This window comes from Eubalaena glacialis, chromosome 1 (assembly GCF_028564815.1).
Source record: "Eubalaena glacialis isolate mEubGla1 chromosome 1, mEubGla1.1.hap2.+ XY, whole genome shotgun sequence".
Lineage (NCBI taxonomy): Eukaryota > Metazoa > Chordata > Mammalia > Artiodactyla > Balaenidae > Eubalaena > Eubalaena glacialis.
Window position 1 is genome coordinate 105758081 of NC_083716.1, and position 14238 is coordinate 105772318.

General features: G+C 47.2%; 2 protein-coding genes across 7 annotated transcripts in view; both read left to right on the forward strand.

Moving 5' to 3' along the window:
- Positions 1-7168, forward strand: part of PTPN4 (protein tyrosine phosphatase non-receptor type 4) — a 205013-nt gene extending 197845 nt beyond the window's left edge. For all 3 annotated transcript variants that reach the window (XM_061182965.1, XM_061182968.1, XM_061182970.1), the window contains exon 27: positions 7013-7168. In XM_061182965.1, coding sequence (XP_061038948.1) covers positions 7013-7108 — 96 coding nt within the window. In that variant the 3' untranslated portion in view covers positions 7109-7168. The remainder of the gene's footprint in view (positions 1-7012) is intronic.
- Positions 7169-7495: 327 nt separating this feature from the next.
- Positions 7496-14238, forward strand: part of EPB41L5 (erythrocyte membrane protein band 4.1 like 5) — a 143030-nt gene continuing 136287 nt past the window's right edge. For 3 of the 4 annotated variants that reach the window (XM_061182971.1, XM_061182973.1, XM_061182974.1), the window contains exons 1-2: positions 7496-7643; positions 13307-13493. In XM_061182971.1, coding sequence (XP_061038954.1) covers positions 13314-13493 — 180 coding nt within the window. In that variant the 5' untranslated portion in view covers positions 7496-7643; positions 13307-13313. Of the gene's footprint in view, positions 7644-8921; positions 8942-13306; positions 13494-14238 lie in introns of those variants that run through there. The other variant, XM_061182972.1, reaches the window with a different exon arrangement.

Genomic DNA, 14238 nt, shown 5'->3' on the forward strand with positions numbered 1-14238 from the left:
CCAAAAGCTTTATACGGGTGTCATTAGTACTTTCTCGAAGTCTGAAAATTGGTATGAACAAGACAATTATGAGAGACTAACAGAAAAAAATCAATATACTTGGGGTCTGTTTTTTGCAACAGACTAAGGGATTATAATTGAGCTCAAACACAAACGTATTCTTAGAGCCGGGCACGCACATAGCCCCGTGCACACGAGCGGCCTTCGAGAGTCCCAGAAATGTGTCAGAGCTTTCCAGAGCCCCTCTGCACATCTGACTCCCCAGCTTTTCATCTTGAGCTCTGAGTTAGGTCAACGACAGTAACAGTTCTCTGGGATGGGCTCTGAAGTTCTGGCTGTTCTGCTCCCTCAGGTGGCCCTTTGGCTGCTGGTTTCAAGGCTGCAGAGGAACTGGGGAGAGCGAGCTGAGACCCAGGCCCATTAAAATGCCGCAAAACTCATTGCTCTTACCAACATTTAGCTATTTTCCTTGAATAAACACCTCTGGATTGTTGCAAGCCTTTGCTTGATATCCAGAGTTTGAAAAAGTTAATTCTGACCAGGTTTTTTGGTTGCTTTTCTGGATTTTCCAAGGTCCCTACTCTGCCGTTTTCATGGACTGCACTTAACCCCTTGCCTTCAGACTCCTGGTCTTCCAACACATTCACCCGACTGTGTTCTGATTGACTTCTGGCTGTTGCCAGGAACCAGATCCACCCTCCTCTGAGGATAAAGATTTGCTACCACTGCGAAGATCCAGAAGCCTGTGAAGTAGTTTCCACCTAAACTCACAGCTTCACCTCCCACTGCTTTCTCAGGCATTATCAGCACCAGGAATGAGGTACAAAGCCCCTGAACTGCAATTGCCCACCACTGCATTTGACCCTCACAACTGTGTCTCCATTTTACAGATGGGGAGTTAAAACTCAGTTTATTCTTTGGAAGTTAAGTAGCTAGTGTGTCTAGGAGGTGTCTGACTCTACCGCCAAAGTTAATATTCTTTGAGAGAAATTATTTTTAAAAGAACAGTACCAATTTATATGTTTGAAAAATCATTGTCATAACTTTGACCTCATATTTCTAAATCAATTTTTGGAAAATAGGCATTTAAAATGTGATGATTCTCTCTTTAAAGGAAATTTGAGGTTTGGTTTATTTTTAACAAAACTAAATTCAAATTTTTTTGTGTATTTGGTTTATGTAAAATTAAATGAAATCCTCTTATGTATTGAAATAGGTGTAGAATCACAGGTTTTAAGATCTGGAAGAGATCTCAGGAAGCATCTGTTCTAATTACCCCATTTGATTTTATTTTTTTAAAGATTTATTTATTATTTATTTTTGGCCGCATTGGGTCTTAGTTGCAGCACGCGGGATCTTTGTTAAGGCACGCGGGATTTTCGTTGCGGCATAGGCTTCTCTCTAGTTGTGGTGTGGCAGTTTTTCTCTCTCTAGTTGTGGCACGCAGGCTCTCTAGTTGAGGCGCACGAGCTCAGTAGTTGTGGCGCACAGGCTTAGTTGCCCCGTGGCGTGTGGGATCCTAGCTCCCTGACCAGGGAATCAAGCCCACGTCCCCTGCATTGGAAGGTGGATTCTTTACCACCGGACCACCAGGGAAGTCCCAAATTACCTCATTTTATAGACGAGAAAACTAATGCCAGGAAAGATGGATGCTTGTCAAGTGAATTCATGGCAGGTAGTCACCACTGGTCTTTCTACTGTGTGGTCTCCTGATAGCTTGGTGGGTCCTGGAATCACACAACAGTCACAGGTGTGGGGCAGTCATGTAAGGGCCACGAACGACTCTCAGGCCCCACCCCAGACTTAACCTTGCAACAAGATCCCCAGGTGACTCACGTGCACTTAACGTCTGGGCACCAAGCCGTGGCTCCTCCCCTCTTCTTCCCTTAAGTCTCTCAGTCCCTCGTGGTTTCACTGTTGGGCAAACCAGATGGGAGAATGTTTTCACTTCCGCCTCTCTGTTACTCAATGGCAGGAACTGGCCTGGAGCCATCCAGGGTTTCCTGAAATTTTTTTTTCCCTAGCAGAATAAAGAGCACGTGTCTGCCACCAGATCAGCAGGGCTCTGTTCCAGATAATTCTGAACAAAATGATACATGAAATATGGATTCATGGAACATGAATGCTTAGGTCTATTGTCCTGAATCTCCAGAAGTAGGGAAAAGCCTGACTTTGTGCTCTGGAGAAGGGAGTGACTTGTCTCCAGTTTCTCCAGTTTATCTTGCATCTCCCTTCTCTGCACACCTCCACCCCAGCCCTCCCCCATTCTTTTAAGGTGTCCTTCAATTAGTCTATGTGGTTAATACTTCAGTGTGAATTAGTTTAAGCTCTTACACATGCCAGGAATACTTGCAAGGAGAGAAAGGGTGAACTTTCCGACATGAGATTCTGGCTCAGGAAAGATTTAGCTGGGTAAAGGGAGCCACCCAAGCATGTGCAACCAGGCCCAGGCCACCGCCCTGTTCCAGGAGCCCCCATCGCCCACTGGCAGCGCGGGTATCTTTGTTCCTTGGTCTATAACTTTTACATTATATGCAGTGTTGTGTGCTTCCGAAAACATTTTCAGTTAACTTATTTTATGTAAGTTTCATAACTACCCTCTTAGGAAGGTGGTATCATCCTCATTTTACAGACTTAAAGTTATTTTGGATCTTTTAGCTTCTGAACTGAAGTCTAGACTCTGCAGTATGCTAATAAAACTCTGTCTTAGTGGTGCTTCCTGATTTTTTTTTTTTTAATTTATATTACTTGTGTGCATTTTTGACTAGTCAGTGCTCTCCTGATCCAGTGTCTGGAAAACAAGCTATTCCTGATTCCCGCTCTCTCAAGGGTCTTTTCTTTTTTCTTTTTAATTTTTTTCTTTTTTCTTTTTGTGTGTGTGTGTGGCTTAAAATAACAACAAATATTTATTATTGCTCACAGTTTCTGTGGGACAGGAGATAGGTGGTTCTGACTCAGCCACAGTTGCACATTGGTGGGGACTTTGTCATATGAAGGCTTAAAGGGCTTGGAGGATCCAGTGCAACATGACTCACCTACACAACTGGCAAGTGGGTGCTGGCTGTTGGTGGGAGGCCTCGGGTCCTCTCCATCCAGGTGGCTACGCAGAGCTCCTCGAGTGTCTTCGTGACATGGTGGCTGCTGTCCCCCAGAGTGAGCAATCTAAGAGGGCAAGGCAGAAGCGGCACTGTCATTTATGATGGAAGTCACACACCATCATTTCTGCAATGTTCTACTAATCACCAAGGGTCTTCGCAGTGGAGGCTTGTGGAAGGCAGGGCCCCTTCAGCCTCCAGGAGGACTGACTCTCATACTGGAATTCTCTCTGCTTCACTCAGCTCAGAATGCCTCAGCATGAACGGCCCCACCCGTGTGGACCAGTTCAGACAAGCTGACTGAGAAAGTAAGGAGCTTGGAAATCCAGGGGAGAAGGTTTTGCAGACTTGGGACCAATGTCCTCAATTATTTAAAGGGCTGTGGTGTGGGGACTTCCCTGGTGGCGCAGTGGTTAAGAATCCGCCTGCCAGTGTAGGGGACACGGGTTTGAGACCTGGTCAGGGAAGATCCCACGTGCCGCGGAGCAACTAAGCCCGTGCGCCACAACTACTGAGCCTGTGCTCTACAGCCCGTGAGCCCGCAAGCCACAACTACTGAGCCCGCGCACCTAGAGCCCATGCTCCGCAACGAAGAGTAGCCCCCGCTTGCCGCAACTAGAGAAAGCCCGCGCACAGCAACCAAGACCCAACACAGCCAAAAAAATCTTTTAATTAATTAATTAATTAATTAAAAAAAAAAAAAAAGGGCTGTGGTGTGAAAGAGGGGCCATGTTTTTTCTTGTGGGCAAAGGTGGATTTACCGTGAAGATAATCAGGTTTAAGCTTTAGGGCTCCTGACTTGTATGGGCCCCTTCCAAGACCCTGTATCTCACTCACTTTCAATCTTTAAATTTGTCTTATTTCACTTAAGCCTCCCCTCCCCCCACCAATTGTATTATATGATTTTCAGAACTAACAAAACCTGGATCTACCCCTTTCTGTGACTCCAGAGAGAGCAAACCAGGACCTAAAATAGGAGTGGAAATCTAGGGTGAGGATGTTAGTTCAATAGAGGAAAATCTTTCCATGGCCAGGACTGTTCCACCAAAAGTGGGTTATTCTAGTAGGCACTTTCGATACCTTACCCACAGCTATTCTTCCTAACAACACCCCCTCCTTCCTGCTAATAGAACTTGGATTTGCTCAAGAAGTTAATGGTGAGCCCTTAATCTCAGAGGGAGCAGGCCCCTCCCCAAACCCCAAGTGTGAATTATAATTGGTCTAAACCAGTTATGGTATTCTCTCTCCCTATGGCCAGTGTGGGCAGGTGATCCCATTCTCACCAACGAGACAGGGCGTGGTGGGACTTCCTTCCCTGAATTAAAGACGAGGCTTCGCTGGGGATTCCCTGGGGGTCCAGTGGTTAAGACTCGGTGCTTTCACTGCCGTGGCCTGGGTTTGATCCCTGGTCAGGGAACTAAGATCCTGCAAGCCTCGCAGCACAGCCAAAAAAAAAAAGCTTGGGGAAGAGAAGATCTTTTCCCCTTTCTCTTTCATTTCTGAAACTCAGATAGGGGAGCTGATGATACTGCAGCCCTCTTGTGGCCAGTAGGCTAGAAGCATAAAAACCAGAGTCAACATACTAAGGATGACAGAACAGAAAGAGTAACAGTTTAGGATCCTATTGGACTGTTCAGTTGAACCAATCTCTAGATTACTTATGTAAGAAAAATAGTCTACTTATTTTTTTAAGCTACAGTTAATTGTATTCTCTATTACTTGCAGCCAAGTGCATTATAAATTAATTCAGCTGTGTCCAAGGAGAGAGCCTTCTGTCTCTGGTGGATGGCAGTTAGAGGGCTAATTCACCACAAAACAAGAATGTTGCAGAGGGTGTCTATGCCTGGGGGAGAGGATCGGGGGAGAGGATGAATTGTTAGGAGGAATAATCTTTCATGATTAGAGCACAAACAACCTCCTATGGCTTAGGCCCTTAGCTCGCATCCTCCAAGACTTCATATTTCCTTCAGCCTATAACCATATTTCTCAACCTATTTCTCTCACCCCACCCCACCCTTGACTGAGGTAGAAAAAAGGATGGAGCAGAGGACCGTTCCTCTAAACTGGTGTGCTAGGCAACCATTTAGGACAATGAAGCTGGTTTATAAGCATTGAGAGAAAGTGCTTCCATTGTTGGTCAGTAAACAGGAAAAGTACAATACAGCTCTCAGCCCTGATAGACTGGGCGGGTGGCACTCAAGACCAGACAGTTCTCAAACAGGGTAACCTAACCCTGGGGAGACATGAAGGGTTTCCACGGGGTACATGGCCCAGAGAGTTGGTTTTTTGTTTTTTTTTTAACTCTTTACTATGGAAAAAATTCAAACCTGTACATAAAATGGACAGAATAGTTTAATGTACTTATCACCCAGCTTCACCCTGTGGCCCTTTCTAGTTCCATCTATATATGAGCCACACTTCCCTACCCCTGTGTCAGCATCATTGTCATCACTGCTTTTTTTTTAATTGAAGTATAGTTGATTTACAATGTTGTGTTAATTTCTGCTGTACAGTAATGTGACTTAGTTATACATATATATATTCTTTTTCATATTCTTTTCCATCATGGTTTATCACAGGATGTTGAGTAGAGTTCCCTGTGCTATACAGTAGGACCTTGTTGTTTATCCATGCTGTATATAACAGTTTGCCTCTACTAATCCCAAAGTCCCAGCCCTTCCCTCCCTGACCCCCCTCCCCCTAGGCAACCACAAGTCTGTGAGTCTGTTTCTGCTTCGTAGATAAGTTCGTTTGTGTCATATTTTAGATTCCACATATAAGTGATATCATATGGTATTTGTCTCTTTCTGACTTACTTCACTTAGTATGATAATCTCTAGTTGCATCCCTGTTGCTGCAAGTGGCATTATTTCATTCTTTTTTATGGCTGTGTCATTGCTTTTTTATTGAGCTAAAGTTCAGAGATGACCACCAGCATTTCCTCTCACCCCTGTACCTCCGTGCTGCTCCTCCCATGAAGAAGTGATGAAAATGTCTGTAATTAGATTGTAGTGACGGCTGCACAACTGTGTAAATACGCAAAAATCGTTGAAGTGTACACTTTAAATGGGGGAATCACATCTCAATAAAGCTATTTTTAAAAAGTAGAGAAAGAAAACTTCTCTACTTTAATACTATTAAAGGAAAAAAAAAATAGAGGTGGAATCTTGTTTCTGTCCCTTTTGAAACGGGTCTGGCCTTCTGACTCGCTTTAATCAGTAACCCGCAACATAAGTGACAGCGTGTGACTTCTGGGCGTTGCCCTTATAGGCCTTGGAGCTTCAGTTCTCACTCTTTGAGGGGCTCCAGCCACTTCAACCACCCTGCTGCAGACGCCCAAGAGAACTCAGCTGCTCCTAAGAGCCACCCCAGCTGAGATGCCACACGGACGAGTGAAGGCCTTTGGGCAACACCAGCTCCTGTGACACCGCAGCCCCCAGCTGTGTCTCCCCAGACGACGGATAAGGCTTGGGGTGGTGCGGGTTCAAAGGGGCAGCGCCAAACCCTAGGAAGGGCCCTTATGCTTTCAGCCAGCAGGTCCTCCACTGAACCCTTCGGAGCTTTGCCCAGGGCCCCAGAGCCCCTTCAGCTCGGCCCTGTCCTCTCTGACTTGTCGTCTCGGTCCCCCACGGCCCTTCCCTCTGCCCCCGCCCCCAGGCACCTCGCTCTCCCGAGCAGGCCGGGCCGAGCAGGGGCGCGCCTTCACCTCCTTCAGGCCTTCACTCCAAGGAGACCTTCCTCCTTCCCTATGGGTCTGTGTAAGACCACCAGTCCCCACTCTGTCCCTGTCCCCCTTCTAGCTTTCTCTTTGTCATTTAGCAGGGCCTAACCCTAGTGCCCAACTCTAACCACGAATACTGATAGTTGGTACTGAATCTTACTAACTGATGTCACTTACTTTCTGTCTCTCCTGCCAGCTCGGAAGGCGCATGAGGTCTCTTCGTGTGTCCTGTTTATCCGTCGTATCTCCGCTGCCCAGAACACACCCTGGCCCATCGCGGGCACTGACCTGAATTCTCTGTACGGAGAAAGGATGCAACGTTCTCCGTTAAATAGAAATCTCCTATTTCCCGTCCGCTGCTTTACCGTTCTTCATGCATCTGTTCACCCTCTCTGTCCCCACTAGACTACAGCCGGGCAGTAAATATTTGCCGCGTGAATTAACTTGTTGAAGGACTGACAGCATGACCTAGCGTCACTTCCGTCCGCAGGTTAAGCGGCGGGCACGCAAACCCCGGGGACCGGGCTCCTGCAGAGCCGCTTTAAACCAGCCGCCAGAGCTCCGGCCAGGGCTGCATAGCCGCTTTAACCCGAGCATCTCCCCGCCCCGCAACTTCCGGGGCGGTGTCGTTGCCCATTTAAGAGCGGCGTTCCCCGCCCCCGGGGCGGAGCTTAGGGGCTTTAAGGGGCGGGCAGGCGGCCGGGGTCCGCGGGAATTAGTGTGGTGGGCGCGCCTCTGGCCGCCATTTCTCGGCGTCTCCCCGGAGCCGTCCCCTGGCGCCTCGCGTGGGTCTCTCCCCTCTCGTGGCCGCGGGTGGTCGCCGCCAGGTAAGCGCGCCGCCCGCCCGGCTCCTCACGCCCTCCTCGCTGGCGCCGGGGCTGCGGCCTCGCCCGGGACCCTCGGGCCGCGCGGCGCGAGGGGCGGGCGGGCGGCGGCCGAGGGGCCGGGCGCGGAGGTAGGGAGGCCGGGCCGGGCCGGGCCGGGCCGGGTGTCCACCTGCGGACGGACGTGGCCGCTCGGGGACGCACCACGGGCCGGTCGCGAGCGCGCTGGGCTGAGGCGCTCCGGGGGCGGACCGGCAGGTGTCCCGGGGTGGGGGTGGGGAAGGGGGGCTCCGGGGACCCCCCCCCACACCGCGGCCGGGCCGGACGCCGGGCTCCGGGGGGGTCGGCTTCGGTGGTACCTGCCCTTACGGTTCTGCCGTCAGAGCAACCACACCCGAGTCTTTTAGACCGTTTGGCAGCGTTTTAAGTGGATAGTACGTGTTTTTTCCAGAATTGGGGGAAGGCTTCCCGTCGCTCCGTTGCTGTCCTACTGACACAGTGGATGGTTTCACAGGCGCTGGTTGGCAGGGTTTTCTCATCGTTCTTTAGAAAACGACCTGTGTGCTCCGTCTGCTGAAGGCCTCCCTTGCAGACGCTCTCCGTGCTGGGATCGCTGGGCGGGAGGGTGTCAGTCCCCTGGTGGTGGTGAGTAAGCCTGACCCTGGTCGACTGGGGTTTGTGCTGAGCCAGAAAGCCGTGCGGGAGCCGGCGCGTCGGGAGGCGTCCCGGGAGCGCTCCTCGCCGGCTGCCAGCGGGCGGTCTTTCCTTGGGGGGCGCAGTTGCCTTCGGAGGACTGTGGCCACCGCTCACGTAGCAGAGTGCGCACGAATCACGGCAGACTTGAGTTTTAGGTGTGTATTTAAAAATACCAAAACTTCAGTGAACTTAGGTGGTAAACGGACGACCTGAGTGTGCCTGTTTCCGGTTGTAGGGAAAGCCCGCCTTAGTTCACAGCTGAGAAGTTAGACGTGGTAGATTCAAAACTACTGTGTAAGAAATAGGCAAAACCCTACCACCCGGAACTCCCGTTGTATTATTTCGGACAAGCTGTTTACGCAGCGCCTGATGTGCGTACTGCCGTGCTGGCTGGGCCGCCGTGGGGAGCGAGTCCGACTGGGTCCCTGTCCTTGTGTGTGGCTTAGTGGGGGAAACACCCAGTAAAACGGACAGACGGCGTGGCATTTAACTGCAGGTCCCTCGAGTGTTGCAAAGAGCGGTCTAGGGCTGCTGCAAGGAGACCCAACTCAGGGGGCACGGGATGCTTTTCTGAGGAAGAGACATTTCCAAGCAGCCGTCTGAAGGTGGCCGTGCGAAGTAGGAGAGGGTCGGGGAGCTGGCGTGGAGAGGGCACCCAGAAAGCCGGAACAGCTGGCGGGAAGGCGGCACCGCGGGCTCTCGGGCTGAGTGGAAGCCTGACCCGAGCGGGGCGAGCCGCGGGGGTGGGCGCCCGAGGGTCCCGGCGGCGGGGAGCGAGGCCGGTAACGCTGGGTCCTTCACAGGGGTCGGCGGGGTGGCCGCTCAGAATCCGCTGCCGCGGCTCGAAGGAGGGGGCTGGGGAGGGTGGACGTGGGAGAACGGGTCGGCAATACATTTATTAAACTTCGGACGTGTTCGTATGTTGGTATTATGCAAGAACGGAGAACCTCCACAGGACCCTCTGCAGAGATAACCTTGCTTAAGTGTGCATGTCCTTCTCGTGCTTTTGTGTGTGTACAAGGTGTAAGAATATGTATGTGTGTGCACCCCACCCCAGTGTGGAGTAAACTATGCTCCTTTTTCTGATTCCATTTTTCACTTGTAGATTTTGTCAGTGTCTCTGTCAACTGTACTTTAAAAACAACTGTGTCGTGTGCCATTGTATGAACCATCATTTAACTACTTGCATGTTGATAGAGGTATTTAAAACTGTCTTAATCATGCCCTGAAAATTCTTGTTTCCGTAACTTGGAGCACATACGGGACATTTCTTCAGGCTGTCCTACTAGACGTAGGGCTGCTGGGTGAAAGGGTGTGCACATTAACATTTCTCGTAGAGTGCTGACTTCTTCCTCCAGGGGGACATGGTGAGAGTGATTGTTTTTCACATACCCTTTTCAGCACTGGGTATCTAGGGTCTTTTAAATGACAGACAGAATCTTATTTTTTTAATTTGGATTTGCTTGGTTACTGGTGAGGTTGAACATCTTTGTAATGAATATTTTTATTGCATGTCAACTTTGAGACCTTGTTTCTTCATATCTTGTCTGTTCTTTCTCTTCTGGGTTGGTTATCTTAACAATTTGTGATAGTTCTTTATTAAACTGCCCATTAATCCTTCAAGAAATTTTTTGTGGAATTTCACCCTAATATATTATTTGTTTTTTTCTAGTACTCATTTCTTTTACTTCTTTAGTCCATCTGAAATTTGTTTTCATGTAAGTGCTTTCATATTCTTTTATAAAAGAACCTGTTGGGCTTCCCTGGTGGCACAGTGGTTGAGAATCTGCCTGCCAATGCAAGGGACACGGGTTCGAGCCCTGGCCTGGGAAGATCCCACATGCCGCGGAGCAACTAGGCCCGTGAGCCACAATTACTGAGCCTGCGCGTCTGGAGCCTGTGCTCCGCAACAAGAGAGGCCACGACAGTGAGAGGCCTGCGCACCGCGATGAAGAGTGGCCCCCGCTCGCCGCAACTAGAGAAAGCCCTCACACAGAAACGAAGACCCAACACAGCCAAAATAAATAAATAAATAAATAGCGTTCCCTTTAAAAAAATAAAATAAAAGAACCTGTTATTTGTGGCATGGAGTTTTATAGTTCAAAGTACATAGTTATTTAAATTATAAATAAGAAAGAAGTTGTGTTTTTCCTTAGCAGGTTAACTCTGCTTGTATGGTGAGTCTATTCTTTTTTTTAATTAATTAATTAATTTTTGGCTGCGTTGGGTTTTTGTTGCTGCGCGGGCTTTCTCTAGTTGTGGTAAGCGGGGCTACTCCTCCTTGCGGTGCACGGGCTTCTCATTGCGGTGGCTTCTCTTGTTGCGGAGCACGGGCTCTAGGCTCACGGGCTTCAGTAGTTGTGGCTTGTGGGCTCTAGAGCGCAGGCTCAGTAGTTGTGGCGCACGGGCTTAGTTGCTCTGCGGCATGTGGGATCTTTCTGAACCAGGGCTCGAACCCGTGTCCCTTGCGTTGGCAGGCGGATTCTTAACCACTGCGCCACCAGGGAAGTCCAGTGAGTCTATTTTTAAGGTGTAGGGTGAGGTGAAAGAAAACTTGTTTTATAATTCATGTACTTCCTAGGAACCATAAAGTTGTATTTCACTTTGAACTTTTTTTCCCTTAGAAAAAACTTTTTTATTATGGAAAAATTCAACGTATACAGAAGTAGTCAGAAGAATATAATTAGCCTCCATGCACCCGTCAGCCTCAACAGTTGTTGGCCAGTTATCTGGCCAATTTGTGTCCTCTCTCTTCCCGCTTAACTGCCTTCCTGGTATTATTTTGAGGCGAATACTAGACATCACATCATTCTTCTATAAATTTTTCAGTATGTATTTTTAAAAGATAAAGACTTTCTTTTTAAAACGTATCTTTAAAACCACTGTTTTATCCAAAAGAAAGTTGGCAATACTTCCTTGATTATCATAAACAATCCACTTAGTGTTCAGATGTTTGTGTGTATAGTTGTGTCCTTAGGAAGTTCCGATGGCAGCTGTCATGGTTTTGCCAGTTTATCTGATTACATAGGAGTATGCGTATTTGTAAAATGAGGCTGTAATTCTCAATTGATAGCTACTGAATTTTTTAAAAATATGTCATTTATTTTAACACTTCAGCTTTTATTTTTATCATGTTTACAAATGCATCTATCTAGTTTACAGCATCAGCTGGTTATGCTAGACTTCTTATAAATTACATGTATAATAACAAATGCGTGACTTGGGAAAATATTTTAGTTTGAAATAATTTTAGACTTATGCTGAAGTTACAGTAGTACAGAGTTCCCATATACTTTTCACCTAGCTTCCCTCAATGATAACATCTGACAACCTAAAAGAATTTTTAGTTGAATTAGGATCTAAAAGTAGGCCCACACATGGTGATTTTTTGATATGTGTTTTAAGTCTCTTTGAATCTGCAATTTCCTTTGCAACTCTTTTTTTTTACCCCTTTGCAATTTATTTCTTGAATATGCTGAATTAAGTTTTAAGAAACAAATTCATCGTGTGTGTTTTACGTTTGTATCTTCATTCAGCATCTTTTTAGCTGTGGTCTTTGATAATTTTTTATCTGTATAATGTGAGTTTTGCATGAATAGTCCTATGATGTAGTAGAAAGACCAAGGTTTGGAGTCAGAAAATCAGAGTTTGAGCCCCTGTCTTCAGTATTTACTAAATAATGGACTTGGTCAGTGGTTTAATTTCTGTGACCCTTAGTTTGCTTATCAAAATAAGACAATATTATTGGGGAGTTTTTCTGAGTACTCAGTAAGATTATTTACTGAACGTTTGTTGTACCTGATGATGAAATGTGCTGGGTGGCTACCTGTTCAAAGTAGGAATTGTGTCCTCAAGGAGCTTACAGTAGGGACCTCCCTGGTGGTCCGGTGGATAAGGCTCCACGCTCCCAACGCAGTGGGCTTGGGTCTGATCCCTGGTGGGGGAACTGGATCCCCGCGTGCATGCTGCAAGTAAGACCCGGCACAGCTAAGTAAATAAGTAAATAATAAAAATAAATAAATGAATAAGTAAGTAAATTTGAAAAAATTTTTTAAAAAGGAGCTTATAATAAAGGAGATGGACATGTAAATGAATAATTAAAATCTGATTAGTGAGAAAGAAAAACATTTTCAAGGTTCAGTGAAAGTGTGGTGATGGGCGTGACTGACTCTTTAGATGTCAGAATTTCCTCAAGGGAGGGTTAGGGGGAGTTAACAGGAGTTAGGAGGGGTTCTCTGACGTAGGGCGTTAGAAGTCTGCGGTGACAAGTGCGACCTTTGACAGGCCGCTGAAATGAGACTGGCCAGCAAGGTGCAAAGGGAGCAATGCCCGAAAAGAACCCTGGGGAGAAGGAGACTGGGGCCACACGTTACGTATGAGGGTTTGAAAACTGAAAAGCTATCTGAAATTTTATAGTAATTTATAAATTACTATTAAATTTATAGAAATTTCATAGTAAAAATACAAAAATAATCATCTATTTCAAATGTAATTCAAATATAAGTTTTTATGAAATATTCTATTACAGATTTTAAATTGCTACTTAATAGTAGCTAATCTGGTCAGAGAAGAAATGGAACTTCTTAGGATGGTTGTTATTATCAAAGGGCACCTTAGCGTATGGCATCGTCTCCTAATGTTTGTAGGGGTATTTGGCTGTTGTACATATAATTTACTGGCCCAAAAGACCTGTTGAACTTCATAAATGTTTGCCCTTCTCTTACCAGATAGCTCCTTACAGAAAAGTCCAGGAAGTTTAGAAGTGCTGTGAGCTGTAGCCGTATTTTAGGTTAAGGTCTTTAAAAACTCAACTGAAGTAACCAGTATTAATAATACTTTTTTCAAATTTACTTGACCAGATGCTCTTTTAATAACGTATCTCCTAGTGTCCACAGAACTTTACTAAATTACACCATTTGTCTGATAGCCAATTGCGGGAGATCTCTGACAGCTTTTCCTGTCTTTCGCAGTGACAAAATGCTGAGCTTCTTCCGCAGAACGCTCGGCCGCCGGTCGATGCGCAGACAGGCCGAGAGGGACCGGCTCCGCGAGGCCCAGCGTGCAGCCACGCACATCCCTGCGGCCGGGGACGCGAGGGCCGTCATCACGTGCCGAGTGTCCCTCCTGGACGGGACCGATGTCAGCGTGGACTTGCCGGTACAGTTTGCTGACTTGCACGTTTGTGCTGAGGTCACGTGCTTCTCTGGAGCTGCGGGGAGGGGCGGGGGATCAGGTCACGTGGGCAGGTGGGATCCGCGCCCGCCGCACAGGTGCATGGAGCAGGTGGCCTTCGATAGCTGGAGCGCTGGGACTTCTCTGGAGTTAGTGGCACTTAACTGGAACTTTCAGATGTTAGGGCAGTTGCTGGTGTGAGTCCTCTGTGTGCGTGTTTGTGTGTTCTCCATGGTGGCAGCACGCCCTGTGCTTCCCGGGCCTTTCTCACAATCCTTGCTGAGCAGTTATTAAAGCGGTGAGAATCTTTGGGGACGATAATGATACTTACATGGATACCGTAATACGTTTAGTTCTCTGTATTTTTTTGTAGTTTTCAAAACACTCCTCACTTTCCTCAAAACAAATACTTCCTGCCCACTTCGGTGTGCTTGTAGACATTTTAATGGTACGAAGTGAGGAAAAGGACTTTGTTCATACCCCTCAGCTCTGGCTGCCCATCTCTTTGTTTCCAAAGTAGTTTGCAGGGTAGGTTTTCCATACACTGTGATCTTTATTTCAAGGTTGGATGTTGTAATTATATTCACATTTTGGGGAGATTTTTTTTTGCAGTTATGAATAATCATAACTCACAGTGTGAAACAATCCAGTATATCTGAAAGGAGTTAACTTATTCCTTGCAGGTCTCTTTTTTTGAGGGGAGGGGAGGTAGCTCTATGGGGGGTGTGGA